The sequence below is a fragment of the Poromitra crassiceps genome (genome assembly GCF_964638095.1).
Source record: "Poromitra crassiceps genome assembly, chromosome: 8".
Taxonomy (NCBI): Eukaryota; Metazoa; Chordata; class Actinopteri; order Beryciformes; family Melamphaidae; genus Poromitra; species Poromitra crassiceps.
In genome coordinates this window covers 4,437,985-4,456,188 of record NC_139629.1, presented here as the reverse complement: position 1 = coordinate 4,456,188, position 18,204 = coordinate 4,437,985, and the positions used below count along the sequence as shown (strand labels likewise).

The following is an 18,204-nucleotide window of genomic DNA, read 5'->3' as shown; positions in this document are numbered from 1 at the left end:
GTCCCACAGTCAAGGATACAAGGTTTCCGCCTGACAGCGATGATAAGTAAGATGCTCCAGCAATTACAACAATGACATAACTTAACACAACACAACACAACAACATAACTTAGCATAATTGCAAACATTTGAGCACGTCTACGCCTCTAACCAGCATAAGTGGGCGTGGTGGGCCCATTCAATCAAAGCTTTCAGTAATGTCACTGGGTGAAGATCATGACGGCCTCTAGCACCTGGCGGTTTCCCTCCAGTCAGAGTCCTCTCCATCCCTCAGGCAGATCTCATCCAGCTCTGTGAAGAGGTCATGAGGAAGGTGCTCCTCATCATCATCCTCTGTCCCCAGCAGGAACTGCACTCTCTGGGAGGGAGTGTCTGGGAACACAGTGGTCAAAATCCAATGGGTCAAATACAGTAGAAGTCAGTGGTTCTCTCACAAGTTAAACACTTTCCCTTTTCAGGTGGTTTCATTTGATTTATTATCAGAGGAGGCTGAAAGGCTGAAAACAGTTCACTATTTCACCAGGGGGGGGGGGTCAAAATGAGAGAGAAATTTAAAAGAGAAAAAATAGACATACATACACATACATTTTTATAGTAGAAATATGCTTTTTTTTTCTTTTTTTTCCATAAACAGACTTGTGACCCCCTGAGGGGCAGCTTGTGACCCGCAGGTTGACCCCACGAGTCTCCCCTTTACAGATAAAGGTAGCATTTTTCACAGCCTTGGCAGGTATGCATTTACATTTAAAAAAGTTTAGAATTTTCAATTTTGTAATTACATTTTAAATTAATTTTAAATTTAAATTACCATGGGGCGGCTGTAGCTCAGCAGGTAGAGCGGGTCGTCCACTAATCACTTTGGATAAAAGAGGTCGGTGGTTTGATTCGCACCTCCTCCAGTCTGCATGTCGAAGTGTCCTTGGGCAAGACACTGAACCCCAAATTGCTCCTGATGGTGTGCCAGCACCCTGCGTGGTAGCCTGCCGCCATCGGTGTATGAATGGATGAATGTACCTACTGATTGTAAAGCGCTATATAAATGCAGGCCATTTACCATTTACCATGGAATATTTATGAATAAATATTTGACTTTAAAAAGTAATCAGACCCAATAAAACAAAGCAATGGGATTTAAATATTCTTCATTTAACATAATGTCAAATGTCTGTGCATGGAGACATTTATGTAAATAGCATTATTAGCTTGTGGATTGATTTTTTTTTTCCTGTTGCTCATGCTCATCACAGTTTGTCTCAATAAATATCTCATATGCACCCAAATACGCCTACTTCTGGGGGAAGAAAATATTGGCAATCTGGCTTTTGGGTATTTTGCTTCAACTTTTCTATGTGGATGGATTATTAATTTGCACTGCATTGCCGTATGCCCACGTTCACATGTTCTGTTTGTGAAATACAAAATATATAGGGAAATACTTCATCGTGTGTTGATCAGAGTTTGATGAATGGGTTGAGTGCGATGTTCAGATTTCAAAGTGGGCCGTTGGCATTCTTAAATTTGGGAATGGCTGGATTAGGAGATTGTGGCCAATACCATAAACAGGAGACTCGCTCCTTTCCACCAAGGCCAGGTCCCGCCCCCTGCTCTTCTTCCTGTGTTTGTGCCCATGATGACGATGCGTGCGGTGCCTGCTGCTGCGGTGCCTGCTGTTGCCCAATGGGACATGGACCCCGATGTAGAGGGTCCTGTGGCCTGGGGACACATCCCATAGAGAAAAGAGGATGGTCAAATCCTGTGTGTGTGTGCGTGCGTGTGTGTGCGTGTGTGTGTGTGCGTGTGTGTGTGTGTGTGTGTGTGTGTGTGTGTGTGTGTGTGTGTGTGTGTGTGTGTGTGTGTGTGTGTGTGTGCGTGTGCGTGTGTGTGTTTCAAAAGCTTTACAGACAATCATTATGATTCTAATCATGGTTATCCATTACTGTCCTGCACTACTCCATTAAGCTTTCCATTATATTCCATGGATTTGTGCTAGCTAGAGCGAGACCATTTTTAACAGCGACGAAGTGCATTGCTCATACAGATAATATATAAGAACATAATGCTTACTGATGCTGTTATGGTTGTGCAATAAAAGATGATCAAGATTGTGTACACTACATAAAAATAAGGCTTTTTAGTTATGAAGTTTGATTCTGTTGTCTTTTCAACAACAACGTTCACTCAGAAAGATTGACAAAGGAGGGAGAGTTAGCAGCTTATAACATGGTGCTATCAGCCGCATAAGGGTGCCTATGTGGGATCCCACACAAGGGGCCCACGAGACACCAGCCGAGTACTCCCACCCATCCCTAATAACAGAGACCATGTCCATCATCAGCCACACCTGAAAATAAGGTGAAGAGGAGGACTTCCATTCCTTCAGAATGAGTCTTTTGGCGACAGTTGTGACACCTTTTTAACTATGCTTCAGTGTGAAGCATAGGAGTGGCTATTAATTACTCATATAACCGTGTGAACTGTGTGGATGAGATTCAGGAAGTGTAAATAAATTAGCCTAAAAGTGACTGTACTATAACTTTCATTAAGACAGAAATGACCAATTTTACATTATTTGTTGGGTCTTTTTTGCCATTAGCCCTAGAGAGCAATTGCAAAGAGGAACCTAAGTACAGTATAAATTGATGGGCATTGTGTTTTCACACAGCCTTGATACTTTGGCCTTCCATTAGTCAAATAATGTTTTGTTTTATTGCACCTTATAAATGCAGCTATTCTAACTGTCATCTAATGTCGTCAGGCAAGTTCTCAAGTCTTGCAGAACTATTAGCCAAGGCAAGCATGCAACAGACACTATAGTCTGAAAGATCCTGAATAGCCACACTAAACTGTGCATACAGTCACAAGCTAGCATGCTAGTTTGGCTAGCTGAACACACTATAGTGGCTTTCGATTCCTTTAACGCTAAAGAAGACATCTATACTATGCATACTGTGTCCATGCAGAAGTACAGAAAGCAGCTGTCTGTAGTAAAGCTGTGCAACATGTGCACATATTTCAATCATATGTTTGGATCCACGGTTTGTATGTCCCTGTTTTACAGCGATTATGAAATGACTGATGCAGAAGCAGCTCACCCACAGTTTCTACCTCCCACTCTGCTCTTCTCTTGTGGGACATATTGGAGAAAAGCTGTGAAGACGAAGCCGTCTTGCTGAGGGCAGCATAGGTGGGCTCTGCCGCAGCAAACAACTTTCATTGCTAGAACTGACATTGTAGTCTCAACGCCAGACCCATGAGAGTTCTTCTTACGCTGATACACTACGTTATGCATGCATGCTGCAGATCTCTCTCTGGGTCTGGGACACTGTGCCCACTGTCCCCCAAATCTTGCGTTCAATCCTCTTTGGCCACAGTATAGCCTCGCTTTGCAAGCCCTTCCTACTGTACATTCTAATGATCAGTGTCTGTCTGTCTGTCCGCATACCTTCAAGATCTTCCTGCTCAAAGTTGGTTTTCAGCTGGGAGCGGGCCCCCCCTCTGTCCAGCACCGCCTCGTCCTCGTTCCTCTGTGGAACACATAGACAGACAGGTGGGCGCGCACACACATGCACACAGACGCACAAACACACACACACACACACACACACACACACACACACACACACACACACACACACACACACACACACACAGAGTGTTGGAACTTGGTAGAGTAAATCAGAATTTGCTCACCTTTGCCTTTAGAAAAAGACTATTCAAGTGCGCAGTCATAACAACACGTACATGTACAACATGTACCTCCTCCTTGTGTATCTATGTATTCTTCGTCTTCTGTGAAAGCACAGGCATGCTGAACAGTGCTCGTTGACCTGGTGCTCCCTCACAGGAGTGGGCTTTATGAACAAACACATTATCCAACTGAATAACACAGTTTCCATGGAAACTAATTGCCCAAGTCCCATCATCTCGGAGAGGAAACAGGATCATCTTAGTCAACACGGAAAGCTTTTCATAACGGGGCGACAACGCAACTTTCTAAGGCTGAACGCCAGTTTCACTTTCAGTCTTGTGCTGTTTGTTAACAACAGGACTTTGCATGCATGAAATCATAAACGGCGATTCGGCGAATGACTACTTGAAAATCTTTTAACTCATTGAGTGCCAGCCACTTTTGGAGAACGGACGCTCCCAGTGCCAGAGTTTCAGAGCGTTTTCAGTGATTTCTCGAGGCCCACAGAATATTGTGTGATATTACTATGTAAACACTGAACACGCACAAAGAACGATGAGACTCTATTCTATCATCTGCAAAAAAAAGTTTATTGATCCCATTTTCCGTTCTTTAGTTATGAGCCGGAGAAGGTAGCTTGATTCATCCAAAAAAAGCAATTTTTTTCTAGAAGCTGAGATAATTGGCCTTTTGTGAAATTAATCATTTCAAGCACATCACTGACTCTGAAGCTAATCTTTTCTAATGTAGTCACACCTCAAAAATAATTTCCTTCAATAAAACAGTTTAGGCCAGGGAATTTTGTTTGGCAGAATAATATTTTTAGCTACAACCAGCAGCGCTGGCCCCTGCGTGCGCTGCTGGTTGCAGCTTCTTGCTGGTTTTGATTTGCTGCTGGTGGGTATCGGATATTCTGGCTTGCGTTTGTCAATCCTGTCCTGCTGCCTGGGTCTGTCTGGGTGTTGCGTGCTGCTCTGCGTGCCCCCCCCCCCCCCCCCCCCCCCGCCCCGCCCCGCCCCGCCTCGCCTCAACTGCACACTCCTCCTCCTGTCTGTGGTGGCTCTCTGCTGAGTTTGCTGTGCGCACAGTGAAGGGTGCGGAACAGCCAGGCTTTTTTACAGCGTTCCGCGTGTGTTTGTCACCGGCAACGATGCTTCCAGTTGAGAATAATAACAACTCCACGGTGTGGATGTGCAGATGTGCTGTCGCAACCGACACGGAGCGGCTCAATTGTGGGAGCAGATTGGCTGCTGCAGGCACAGCTGCAGTAACGTGCTTCAGCATATCGATGCATACGGATGCGATGCGATTTCCGTTTCCATAACGACTTCTTCTTTGTTTTTTCCTTGCCTTTCTGTTATGTGGAGAGCACTGTCGCCACCTAAGGGTTCTGTAAAATAGGTTAGACACATCCAATAGCTATAATATTTGTACATCAGAGGCAGAAGGCTTTGATCGACGCCCCACCGTCAAAAAACGCAATTGACGAACATGTCCGTCCTTGGCACTCTACGTTACTATTTGAAATGACGAACATGTCCGTCCTTGGCATTCAATGAGTTAATAAAAACAAGACTAGGCAAGCCTAGTTAAGCCAGACCCAGACTGCTGCCGCTGGTGCTCAACACTCACTCGCCAAGTGTTTCAACAATGGGAAGTCAGTCGGTCAGCCCCGAGACGTTTCTTCGCCGGGACGTTCCAAGTGTGGTTGAGAGAGTAAAGTAATGTAGCCCCTCCTTAACAATGTAACATTTACCCCATTATGTTGCTTTTGTGGGCAAATATTACCCCAAGTGGGCATATACCTGATGAAATGTAATAAACTACTAATCATAAAAATATTGAATCAGTGATTTGTCTTTCTTCCTACCATCCACAATGCTTTTCCAAGGTTACAATATTACACTTGCTATAAAGTGGAGGATTAGATTAGGCCATGATTCCACATTGGTGGATTTCATTAATGATGATCAGCTGCTATATGACGTTACTTATTGTGATTATAATGTAGCTCTACTCCACCTGAAGTTCAGACAAACATGTGATTATAATGTAGCTCTACTCCACCTGAAGTTCAGACAAACATGTGATTATAATGTAGCTCAGCTCCACCTGACGTTCAGACAAACATGTGATTATAATGTGGCTCTACTCCACCTGAAATTCAGACAAACATGTGATTATAATGTAGCTCTACTCCACCTGAAGTTCAGACAAACATGTGATTATAATGTAGCTCTACTCCACCTGAAGTTCAGACAAACATGTGATTATAATGTAGCTCTACTCCACCTGACGTTCAGACAAACATGTGATTATAATGTAGCTCTACTCCACCTGAAGTTCAGACAAACATGTGATTATAATGTAGCTCAGCTCCACCTGACGTTCAGACAAACATGTGATTATAATGTGGCTCTACTCCACCTGAAATTCAGACAAACATGTGATTATAATGTGGCTCTACTCCACCTGAAGTTCAGACAAACATGTGATTATAATGTGGCTCTACTCCACCTGAAGTTCAGACAAACATGTGATTATAATGTGGCTCTACTCCACCTGAAGTTCAGACAAACATGTGATTATAATGTGGCTCTACTCCACCTGAAGTTCAGACAAACATGTGATTATAATGTAGCTCTACTCCACCTGAAGTTCAGACAAACATGTGATTATAATGTAGCTCTACTCCACCTGAAGTTCAGACAAACATGTGATTATAATGTAGCTCTACTCCACCTGAAGTTCAGACAAACATGTGATTATAATGTAGCTCTACTCCACCTGACGTTCAGACAAACATGTGATTATAATGTAGCTCTACTCCACCTGACGTTCAGACAAACATGTGATTATAATGTAGCTCTACTTCACCTGAAGTTCACACAAACATGTGATTATAATGTAGCTCTACTCCACCTGAAGTTCAGACAAACATGTGATTATAATGTAGCTCTACTCCACCTGAAGTTCAGACAAACATGTGATTATAATGTGGCTCTACTCCACCTGAAATTCAGACAAACATGTGATTATAATGTGGCTCTACTCCACCTGAAGTTCAGACAAACATGTGATTATAATGTAGCTCTACTCCACCTGAAGTTCAGACAAACATGTGATTATAATGTAGCTCTACTCCACCTGAAGTTCAGACAAACATGTGATTAGAATGTAGCTCTACTCCACCTGATGTTCAGACAAACATGTGATTATAATGTAGCTCTACTCCACCTGAAGTTCAGACAAACATGTGATTATAATGTAGCTCTACTCCACCTGACGTTCAGACAAACATGTGATTATAATGTAGCTCTACTCCACCTGAAGTTCAGACAAACATGTGATTAGAATGTAGCTCTACTCCACCTGAAGTTCAGACAAACATGTGATTAGAATGTAGCTCTACTCCACCTGAAGTTCAGACAAACATGTGATTATAATGTAGCTCTACTCCACCTGACGTTCAGACAAACATCGGATTATAATGTAGCTCTACTCCACCTGAAGTTCAGACAAACATGGGATTATAATGTGTGTGAGTTTCATGCTGTCACAAGGTCACATGGGCATTTAAACAAGGAAGCGCCACAAAGCAAATATTGCAAAAATAACATAATCCTAAACGCAGAGCTTTTGTCAGATTACAAACGACCTCAGAACATGTCATTAAGGCTGTCTGATCAGTCACTGTCGTTTTTTTTCTAATCATAATAATGCTAATTAAGGTATACGTTAGTGAGGAATCCATAACAGATTGTGAAACCTATAGTGACAACGTCACCACCACAGACTGTATGGGTTGTTGCTGCTGCGGTAGTGGGCCAATCACATGGTGCATTAAATCGAAGAACGCTTGCGCTGATTGGAGCAAAACCATAGAAATAGTCATTTCTTCTAGATCTGTGTAGTAAAAGGATCAAATTTGTATATACTGTAGTTTGGCTGGAGAAGTTTCAATACTACTTGGTACTGGGTTATTTTAGCGATACCCAGCCCTACACTGCAGTTACCAGAACCAGTTCAAATGTTTGACACCTCAACACAGAGATGCAGCAGGAGTGTGTGAATAGTGGGCCTTGGTATTGTAGCTGGATATGCACTGTAATCCTTAAATGTTGCTGCTATAAACTAGAGGACACATTAGTCCCACAGTCAATTGTCAGAGCTGCTATTTTTTTTTCAATAATATTTTTATTCAATTTAAAATTTTACAAGACAAGACAACGACAAAGACAAAAAACAAAAACAAAAAGACAGGGCAGCTCAGACACTTCACAAGTTAGCAAAGACATAGATGTGGACAACAGTAAAGGAAAGGATGGACAAATGAATGAGAATACAATAAAATAAATTAAATTAAATGAGATGTACAAGGCAAAAGGCAATAATCAGGTGGCAATATCACTTCGGTTGAGGTATCCAATAGTCAGTGTCTCTGCTAGGTTAGGTTCCCACACTTTATAAAAGACATCGGTTGTTGAGTGCAGCATACATGTCATGAACTCCAGAGGCATAAGTTGCATAATTATCTGGTGCCAGTTCCTCTTTGTTGGAGGTTTGTCTTTGATCCAAAATAAAATAATATTTTTTCTAGCAGCAAAAGTTAATAAATTAAATAGCCGTTTGTGATGTTTATAAACGAGTTTCTTATGGGGAAGACCAAGAATAAGGCTGACAGGGTCCGGGTCCAACTCCACACCAAAAATGACACCCAACTGCTGCACTATGTCTGACCAGTATCGTTCTATCTTAGGACATGACCATATGCAGTGAGTGTAATCTCCCACCTCTATCTTACAAGAGCTGCTATTTAAGGAGGTTTGCACTGCAGCCTCGAGTCCTCATTTTGGCAGAAGTCATGTCTGCAGCATCCAAGAGCTTTTATCAAACTCTCATCGAGCTGTTATGCTCATTTGGGACACTCAGAAAGAAGGTTCACTATTCACAACATGTTCTGAAATGATGACCTGTGTAGGCCTGTATCAGCTCTCTGTATCAGGGGTTTTCAAAGTGGTTGGCGGGCCTCCCCAGGGGGGCTCCAAACAGTTTCAGGGGAGGCTCAGGGAAGGGAAGTGAAAAAAATACTACATTAGTTATTACATAAGTTATCAAAAGAACATCACATAGAATAATAATAGTGATAGTTTTGGGGAATTTTATCGTTTTTTTCCCCCACTTTTGGAGTCAGAAAGAAATACATGCCTTCAGGTAGACCTTTTCTATGTATTTGGTGTAGTCTGACGTATTATGTCAACAGTAATATCAGACAATCTTGGTTCAATTGTTGAGTATTTTTTTTTGGGGGGGGGGGGGGCACAGCCTCAGACTTTGAAAAACCCTGCTCTATATCAACCACACAGCAATTTGAAAATGGAAATGCAAAGGAAGTACTTTCCATCAGCAGTGCAGTTAAACCAACATGACAAAGCCTTGAATCAGGCATATTGCAATAATGAAAGGCCTGGTCCTCCATGTTGAGTCAGAGTGCAGCTGGTGGAGTCTGGAAGCTGAGCTGTGGGTGCAGTCAGGACAGGCACTGTGCAAAGTCCTCTCCCCTCCTTCACAGCACGCCTGCCTGGGGGAAGCATTAGCGTTCTCCTGCTGTTGTTTCAAACAGCTACGATGTGTGAATGAGCATCTACACACACCTGGCACACGTGACAGTACAACAGTGCCTGGCTTCTTATCAAAGACCAAAAGCTGCCTCTGTCACCATGAAGGGATGGGGAGTAACTAAGTACAAATATTTAAAACGATTTAAAACGATTTTCAGACGGCAGCCCGTCTTTATTGTCACACAACACACTACAACACATGCATGCGGCCACAACACACACTCATGCTGACGGTGGCCGGTGAAATATGTCCTCTGCATTTGACCCATCCAGGCTTGTCCTTTCCTCCAGGGGGCAGGCCAGGAGCAGTGGTCGCTTTCTCGTACAGCGCCCGGGGACCAACTTTGGATGTTGTCGTCACTGGTCGGATGACGATGACGATCTGATCTTCTGCATGTTTTTAGTGGGGGGGTTATATACGGAGGAACCCCCTGGGGGAGCACGGGGAGAACATGCAAACTCCACACAGACAGAAAGGCCCTTACGACGAGATACCCCACCTGGGCAGTAGGCAGGGGGGAACACAACCACAGCGCCCACAGTGTCCCAGGTGAGAATCGAACTCAGGACCTTCTGACTGTGAGGCGACAGCTCTACCACTGAGCCACCGTGCCCCTCAATATGTTACTGTACTTAGTGTATCTGTACTTTACTGGGTGTTGATTTTCTGAACAACTTTTTACTTTTACTCCCTACATTTTAACACAGATATCTGTACTTTCTACTCCTTACATTTTCAAAACAGGCTATTACTTTAGTTTGAATGCACGACAGACAAAAACAATGTAATGTTGTTTGTCTCTTGTCTCGCGCGCTCCCAGCTTCCACGCATTACGCACACTTTTTGCGTGGAAAAACCATATCACACAAATTATTAATCAAAGTATAGTCTTGTCAGTTTCAGTTAGCTTTGCCCAGAAATAGCCAGTAGAAATACTTTTTTACTTTGATACTTTATTACATTTCAGAGCCTGTACTTTTTTTTTTAACTTTTGCTTGAGTAAACAAGTTGAACCAATAGTTCTGCTTTTACCAGTCTTTTTTACACAAGTAACTGTACAAGTACTGTACTGTAAAGTGACTTGTCCTATCACTATACTGCCTTATTGCTTGTTGTGTCTTTTGTTGTTTTTGCACTCATATGCCCTGTTATATTTGTACTATGTTGTAAACGGAGTCCACAGCACAAGAATTTCACACGTGATACTTGTACCATGGAGTGACAATAAAAAATCTTGAATCTTGAATCTTGAACTTCTACTTAAGTAAAGAACATTTCCCCATGTCTGTCACTAAAAGCTTGTCATCACCATGGTCTATATACTGCATCAAATCCCCTTCAGCACTCTGGAGGTATTTCCAGTTAGTAGCTGCAGCTTGACCATTGAGTCTGCTTAAACCCTGATCCCCCGCACTCTTTAGAACTGGATCTAAGAAAAATGTATCATCTTGATCCACTTTCAGTAAGTTGAGCCTAACAGATTGCGGGTTTTACTGTGGTCATACAAGCCGTAAAATCCAGGTAATATCAAACAACTCACCAAACCTCTATGCCCAGATGAGAAAGGAAGGCGGACCTGAAAGACAAATAAATTACCACTTTAGTTGAACAGCCTGGTAAACGGGTTCATGAGTATTTCTGCATCCAGTGTACTCTGTACAGTATTGTGAACTTCCAACACAATTCAAAACATTTCCTAAGAAAGCCTTGCTGAGATTCCAAAGTTTTTCTTCTAGTTCAGATGAAAACTTCTGAGGTGTTATTCAATTGGCCGAGGTCATGGTCAGGACAATAGTTCAATAGACCCTTTTCACGGGGGCCATTTTGTGTCGAAAAGGCAGAATAAACAGAGGTGCAAGCGAAACAATAATGAGGGTTTCCAAATTCCAATCATGGAAGTCGTAAACCCTCATTAGTGATTTTTGCTTGCACCTGTGTTTACCCTGCCTTTTCGACACAAAATGGCCCCCGTGAGAAGGGTCTATTCACAACCATGAAAAGCAGGCTGATTGAACCAAAGTGAAGTGTCTATCTCTCTTCCACTCCATTTCAGCACCGCGGACAGTGCCACACGGCCCTATGCAAACAGCCTCAACGCATCTGTTTCTGTCTGTCTGTCTGTCTGTCTGCCATGCAGCCAAAGCAACAGAAAAATAAATCAGCTAAATTATCTTACCATACTCAGTAGAGTTGCAGCCTCCTCCTTCAACTGATCAAACTTAAAGTGAGGGGGCAGAAAATTGAACTGAGGGGGGAAAGACCTACCACGACCCGGGGGAAAGACCTACCACGCCCCGGGGGAAAGCCCTACCACGCCCCAGGGGGAAGACCTACCACGCCCCGGGGGAAAGCCCTACCACGCCCTGGGGGAAAGCCCTACCACGCCCCGGGGGAAAGACTTACCACGACCCGGGGGAAAGCCCTACCACGCCCGGGGGGAAAGACCTACCACGCCCCGGGGGAAAGACCTACCACGCCCCGGGGGAAAGACCTACCACGCCCCGGGGGAAAGACTTACCACGACCCGGGGGAAAGCCCTACCACGCCCCGGGGGAAAGACCTACCACGCCCCGGGCGAAATCCCATCCCTTTCCGCTCCCTGCAAGCTCCGAAACAACAACACATAGCTAGCAAGCTAGCAACCTACACGCTGAAAATGTGTTCATAAAATGCTTGTAAAAAATAGTTTTACTTGGTCAAACCGAACGGTTCAGCTATATTTAGAATCGAGAGAGACCATAGAACATTTCACTCGGACCAAAACTTTTATAAGCATTTTATGAAATGTCTATGAGAAAATAAATGGCGGATGAAAATCTCTGGTACAGTGCTGCTGAAGCAAGAAATGACTGTTCACTTGGGCTCTCAATTGATAGTATTCTGTTACATCACCAAACAGCCATCTTGGTAGGAAAATAACAGGTGGTTGTAATCAATTAACATGTGATTACAATCAAATGACACAAACAGCCAATGAGTCTACTGTAGCGTCATCTCATATTGGTAGGAAAATGCTTATGACATCATGGGAATACTATGAAGGGGGGGGGCATAATTTGTTGTCCCCCAGAACTTCAGAAATGCACAGGCCGGCCCTGCCCCCCCCCCCCCCCCCCCCCCCCCCCCTCATCCCTACCCCACATCAACTGATGACACGTGGCGTGCAGCATTTTACTGAAACAAGATAGAAGAAGAACAAGACGAAGAAAGCCTTCTGGTCATATAGCCTAGCCTATGTTTCACTTCATTTTAGCCAATTTACCTTCGTGAGTGTCCAGACATTCACACTATACGATTACGTGCATTAGCTTACTTTTTGTTGAGGAGACAAGCCATTGTGTCACTAAAGAGCTCTACAGGTGAGTTAGTAAAACTGCTCAAAGCTATTTGTCACATTGGAAAGATGACCTGTCCTCACCTCAGACTGTATCGCCATTTTAAACACCGTTTTCCACACATAATAATGTTACCTGTTGATTAGTTAGTCTCTGTCTATCAAGCCTGACTACTGCATTCTGTGAATGCACCATATAGTAGGCGGAAGCGTTTGAAAATTGCGGCAGCTAAACGCGTTTGTTTTAAGAGACTTCCTGTTGATATAAGTTTGGAGTCTGGAACTGCGCCTCGAAAAATGATCTACCCGATATTAACTATACCGTATTGTAAATAACACGGAGTGCTCTTTACCGTTGGCAGCAGCGGCTCTATCCGAGCACCTTGGTCCTTCGTGTCCATCTTCAGCGGGTCAGACTGGGTCAGACTCCAGTGTGTGCAGGCAGGCAGCGGGTCCTCAGGTGCAGCAGTCACTGTCTGATGGTGGCGCGAGCATGTTTATGTGGTCGCTGCTAGCGACCCTCTTCTGATAAACCCACGCGCGTCTCCTCTGATGTTGACGCGGCACACTTCAAATCCCAGCCAGGGGCGTTTCTAGCGGGTGGCCAGGGGTGGCCAATCCTGTGCCTTTTAGAATCAGCTTCATTGGCCAAATACACAGAAGGAATTGACTCCGGTTTTGCTTTGCTTTAAAAGCTTAAAGAGCGTGGTGCAGGTAAAAAAAAAAAATAATTTACAGTTAAGATTCTTATGAAAATACCCCCCAAAAAACTAAAACTAAATTAAAACATGCCCCCAGGGCAGAAATATGGAGAAAAAGGTGGCATAGCATATGCACATGTTCAAAACGACACTTGGGCTACTGTAGCCTACTTACTGTAATACTAATAATATACAGTCAATGAGTGCGTTTACATGCAGACAATAAACAGTTTATTAGCGGATTTCTAGAGTTACCTGATTATTCAAGTGGTCATGTAAACAGCATAAACTGATAAGCTTTATCCGTTTATGGTCATAAACGGGTTATGAGAAAACAGATTAACACACCTAGGTTTTTGGCCAATAACCTGTCTTTTGAGTGCATGTATACAGCGTATCAGGTTTCTTGTGGGTTTATACATTTGCGCATGTACAAGTTGCATGTAAAAAGTTGAATTACCGCTGCCTTCTGGAGAGAAATCCGACTAATTGACTGAATCATGTAAACCCGGGTTTTTCCTATTGTTGGATTATTAAAGTGCATGTAAACGCAGTAATCAGATTATTGCCATAAACTGATTACTCACAGTTATCAGTTTATTGGTGTGCATGTAAACGCACTCAATGTGTACAGCAGAAAACTTTCCAAAACACCAGACGATAATTATCATATTTGTATGATAATTTACCTCCAACAATGATCATTTTGACCCTCTGGTACGATAATTCAACACTGCCCAGAATGCATTTCGGCACTGAAGGAGCTGAGACAACTCCGCCCTGCCATTTCCGCCCCCCAAGGCAACTATTTATTTTCTGTTTGTTTGGGCTATATACTGTCTGGCACTTTATGAAGTTGTAATAGTTTCGGTAGTCAAATGTAACTAGTTGACCCCCAATATGCAATCGGTTTTTCAAAATAATGCCTATTTGGGAATATCATTTTGGAGAGCACAGCGGACCAACCATCTCAGCAGAATTGTCTCAGGTGAATAACTTTATCGTCTGAGACGGACGCAAGTGCCACTCGCTGGAGCTCAGGAGAGCAGTTTCAGCTCCAGAGGGGTGGAGAACTTTTAGCTGCAGAGTGGAGATGATGTACTACAGCGAGCCGCCTCTCGATGGACGGACAGACTGGGACAGACGCTGGAGTACGGAGGTAATGATCCGAGGGAACATTTATTGATTATTGTGTATTAAAATCGTCACAGGTGTTATTGCTAGATTTGCGGGTTTTTATGTGCGCGTGCCAGATGCTTCACAAAAACCAGTCTAGATGCAGCTAAGTGTGGGGGGGAAACAAAAGAGTTTCCTAATTGCTACATAAAAGTCCAACATATTAATGCAAAGTAGTGTCTAACCTGCACCATGCTCTTTAAGTACTCACATAGCCTACTAGTGGTGTCATTGCGTGTGATTCCGTGACCGCGGAGAGCAGAGGTTCGTTTCTCAGTGGATTTGTTTTCTATAAAGTTTTTTTTTTAAGCTCTCGCACCTTTCGCGAAAATGTGGGCAACTTTTTGAGAGCCCTAAATCCAAAATGGCTACCATCAGCTATGTTGGAATTTAACTTTTCAATGGTTTGGCCTACAAGGCTGCAAAGTACATGATTTCTGGGACTTTTGGGTTGAAGGATTCATAGTTGATGTCATTTTGATGAGTTGACCTATTTTTGACCTTCAAATCCAAGATGGGTGCCAATTTGCAGCTCAAAAAGTTTGATTTTTCACAATTGTAGTAGAGCCTTCATATTATAGGCTCTAATGAAAGCTCTGCTTAGGCTGAGTTGAGTTATAAACAGTAAAACAGCATGTAAGTACACAGAGGTCATCTCAGAGGTCAAAAAGGTCAACATTTGTGGTTCATGAGAAACAAACCTTTGCTCTCTTTGGTCAGTAATTTCTCAGGTCAGAAATGTCTGAATGAATCCACAATTTAATTAATTGATAAAGGTGTTTATTGATCACTTGTACATCAATATCCATTTTATGGCAGTACAAGGTATTTAACAATGTAACAAGGGTAACAAGGAATTTAACATGGATCTAAACTGAATTTGCACCTTTACATTGATTAAGGCCGCTACTCTTCATCTGAATCTGTTGATTCTCCACATTCATTCGCACCGGTCTACTTTCACCCATGTGTCCAACCTAGTGCCAACCATTTAAATGTCCAACCATAATGCTGCTCATCAGAGCCTACTTTGCCAACCTAGTGCCAACGTTGGCGCAACCATTTATGTCCAACCATTTATACAACTCATTTAAAAAAACATTTAAAACACAAGTGACCATATTACAGAGGAGAGATTTTCAAGTGTTCCCCAATTTTAAACACTAAAAGGTGCATGAAAGAAAGGAAAAGGGGAAAAACCCTAACCCTAACCCTAACCCCTAACCCTATATTGGCTGGGTTTCCCAAAAGCTTCTTAGCGCTAAGAAGCTTCTTTAACCCTTCTTAAGGCCCCCTTAAGAAGCAAACGCGTTTCCCAATTGCTTCTTAGCGTAAGATGATCTTTCGTTACGAAGTCATGCGTTTCCCAAAAGCTTCTTAGCGCTAAGAAGCTTCTTTAACCCTTCTTAAGGCTCCTGTAAGAAGCCAACGCGTTTCCCAATTGCTTCTTAGCGTAAGATGATCTTTCCTTACGAAGGCATGCGTTTCCCAAAAGCTTCTTAGCGCTAAGGGGACCTTAAGAAGGTTAAAATGAGCTTCTTAGCGCTAAGAAGCTTTTGAGAAACCCAGCCATTGTCAGTTTGGGAGACAAGTGCCCACACCTGCTGCAGGCAATTACCATGCACCTTATCAATCACAGTCCAACTGGGACACCCCTCCAATCCAACCATCAATGGTCAATGCCAATTACCACATAAATGAGCCTGATTATTAATTGAACCGGGAAATTGCATGCAGGAGTGTGGCAGTCACTGGTTAGGTCAGTCATTCTATCATCTTCCTATAGTAGCCTAGTGACTGCTTTACAGACAACCTCTTGTGCTGCTTATGGCCCTGATGTTGACTTGAAATGAATGCAGCAGCTGTGTTTACCAGATGCATTAGGCCTCAATCTCGCCCCATTCCTGTCTGGATAAACACTCTGTGAAACTCAGCGAGCGCAAAAAGCTGGAGCTCAAGGATTACAGACTGTAAAGGCATGAGCTAACCGAGTCAGATCACTTTGAGGCTGTATTGCCTATAAGGTCTCTATCGCCATCTTGCGTTTATCTTTGAGAAGGTCATACTGACTGAGAATTTAAGCTGCACACAAGCTTGCACACACATGCCATGCATGCACATTCGCAAAGCGTACACACGCGCACGAACACACACACCCGGTGATAGGCTAATTAACTACACACCCTGCTTTTACACGCAGTGACAGTCGTGCGCACCTGCACGCACCCCATAGTAAAGGCCACCGGCTACATTTTGTAAGTAGTAGGCTAGTAGTGGTAGATAACCGATTCTGCCCGCGGTGGACGGCGCCGCGGACAGTTCTCAAAACCCGCCGTACACAGGACGTGGTTTCAGCACCTTGGAGAGTAACCAGGCCTGCAGACCTGGCAGCAGCTGGGCAGTTGTAACAATTTATTAGGCTATTTTTTTTTTACTAACAATGTAGCCTATGTAGGAATTAACATGAATACAGCCTGCACCCCTAACCTGTAGCAATTACGTAGAAGGGAATTAACATTGCTTTAGAATAGCCTACAGCCCGCGCCCCGTTACCCTGTAGGATATGTAGCCTATACCCAAAATGAATAATAATAACCAACCAAATTACGAAATTATGTTTTGTGTCGGCCTAGTTTATGTCAGAATTAATCCCTGTATTTTGTTAAGCAGAGGGGTCTTTTTCCGTTTCTTTTATTTTTTTACACAGCCCGGATCAACACTCCAATTTGATAAGATTACATTCATGTTGTTCTTGATAAACGTTTACACTACATGCATGTGGGGAGATTACAGTGGTGAAAAACACGATTCATTACACACATCCTCTAATTGGTATAATTTATGTGAATTTAATTGGGAACTATGTCCAGGACGCCTGGGGATTCCTGGATCCGTTTTTGGAGCGCACTGACCCGCCCTGTTTGAACCATCAGCTGCTGAAGCTGAAGACGCTCCTGTGAGCTGCTTATGAAGAAATGGCCATGCAGTAAAAGTTAAGTCAACAGATGCAAATCATTTCTTCTTATGATATTGAATAACGATATTCTCAGGGCAACGCCCTGATGCTAACATCTTTTATTATGTTTCCATCACATTGATACAGAAGTTGTCACAAACAGCATAGAAGGCTATGAAAAATAACAATAATAATTCAAATAAAAATTATCCTAAAAGTCTACATTATCAACATTGCTCAATTATTTACAAAACATCTATTATAATGAATGGATGTAAAAAATAAATGAATGCATGTTATTACATCAAATCTTACATTTGGGTAGCCTACAACTGTGATAAAATAGCCTACAGTTTTTCACTGACCAAAATTATTAGTATGCTACATGAGGACACAATAGACTCAATATATTTTACTAACATTTTAGGCTAAACAGAAGTCATATAGATCTACTTATCAATTAATTCAGTCCAGTTGTGTAGTACATCCAGTCACTATCATCAAAAGTATTATGTACATTATATTCATAATTACAGAATGTTTTCTGACTAGAAAGTATAGTATGGATCCAAAACCACCACCCAACCCCATTCCAGAATTGATAAATCAATGGAAGAATTTACACTTTGGCCATTATGATGATAGTCCCATTTTTGATAGATAGATAGATAGATAGATAGATAGATAGATAGATAGATAGATAGATAGATAGTTTCACGCCATTTCT

General features: G+C 42.7%; 1 protein-coding gene across 1 annotated transcript in view; it reads right to left on the bottom strand.

Moving 5' to 3' along the window:
• slc4a10b (solute carrier family 4 member 10b) overlaps window positions 1–13,045 on the bottom strand; it is a gene marked incomplete at both ends in the record, with an annotated part of 44,977 nt that extends 31,932 nt beyond the window's left edge. Inside the window, 4 exons of the mRNA XM_083641550.1 lie at window positions 234–372; window positions 1,555–1,713; window positions 3,443–3,524; window positions 12,998–13,045. Coding sequence (XP_083497676.1) covers window positions 234–372; window positions 1,555–1,713; window positions 3,443–3,524; window positions 12,998–13,045 — 428 coding nt within the window. The remainder of the gene's footprint in view (window positions 1–233; window positions 373–1,554; window positions 1,714–3,442; window positions 3,525–12,997) is intronic.
• Window positions 13,046–18,204: the final 5,159 nt, after the last annotated feature.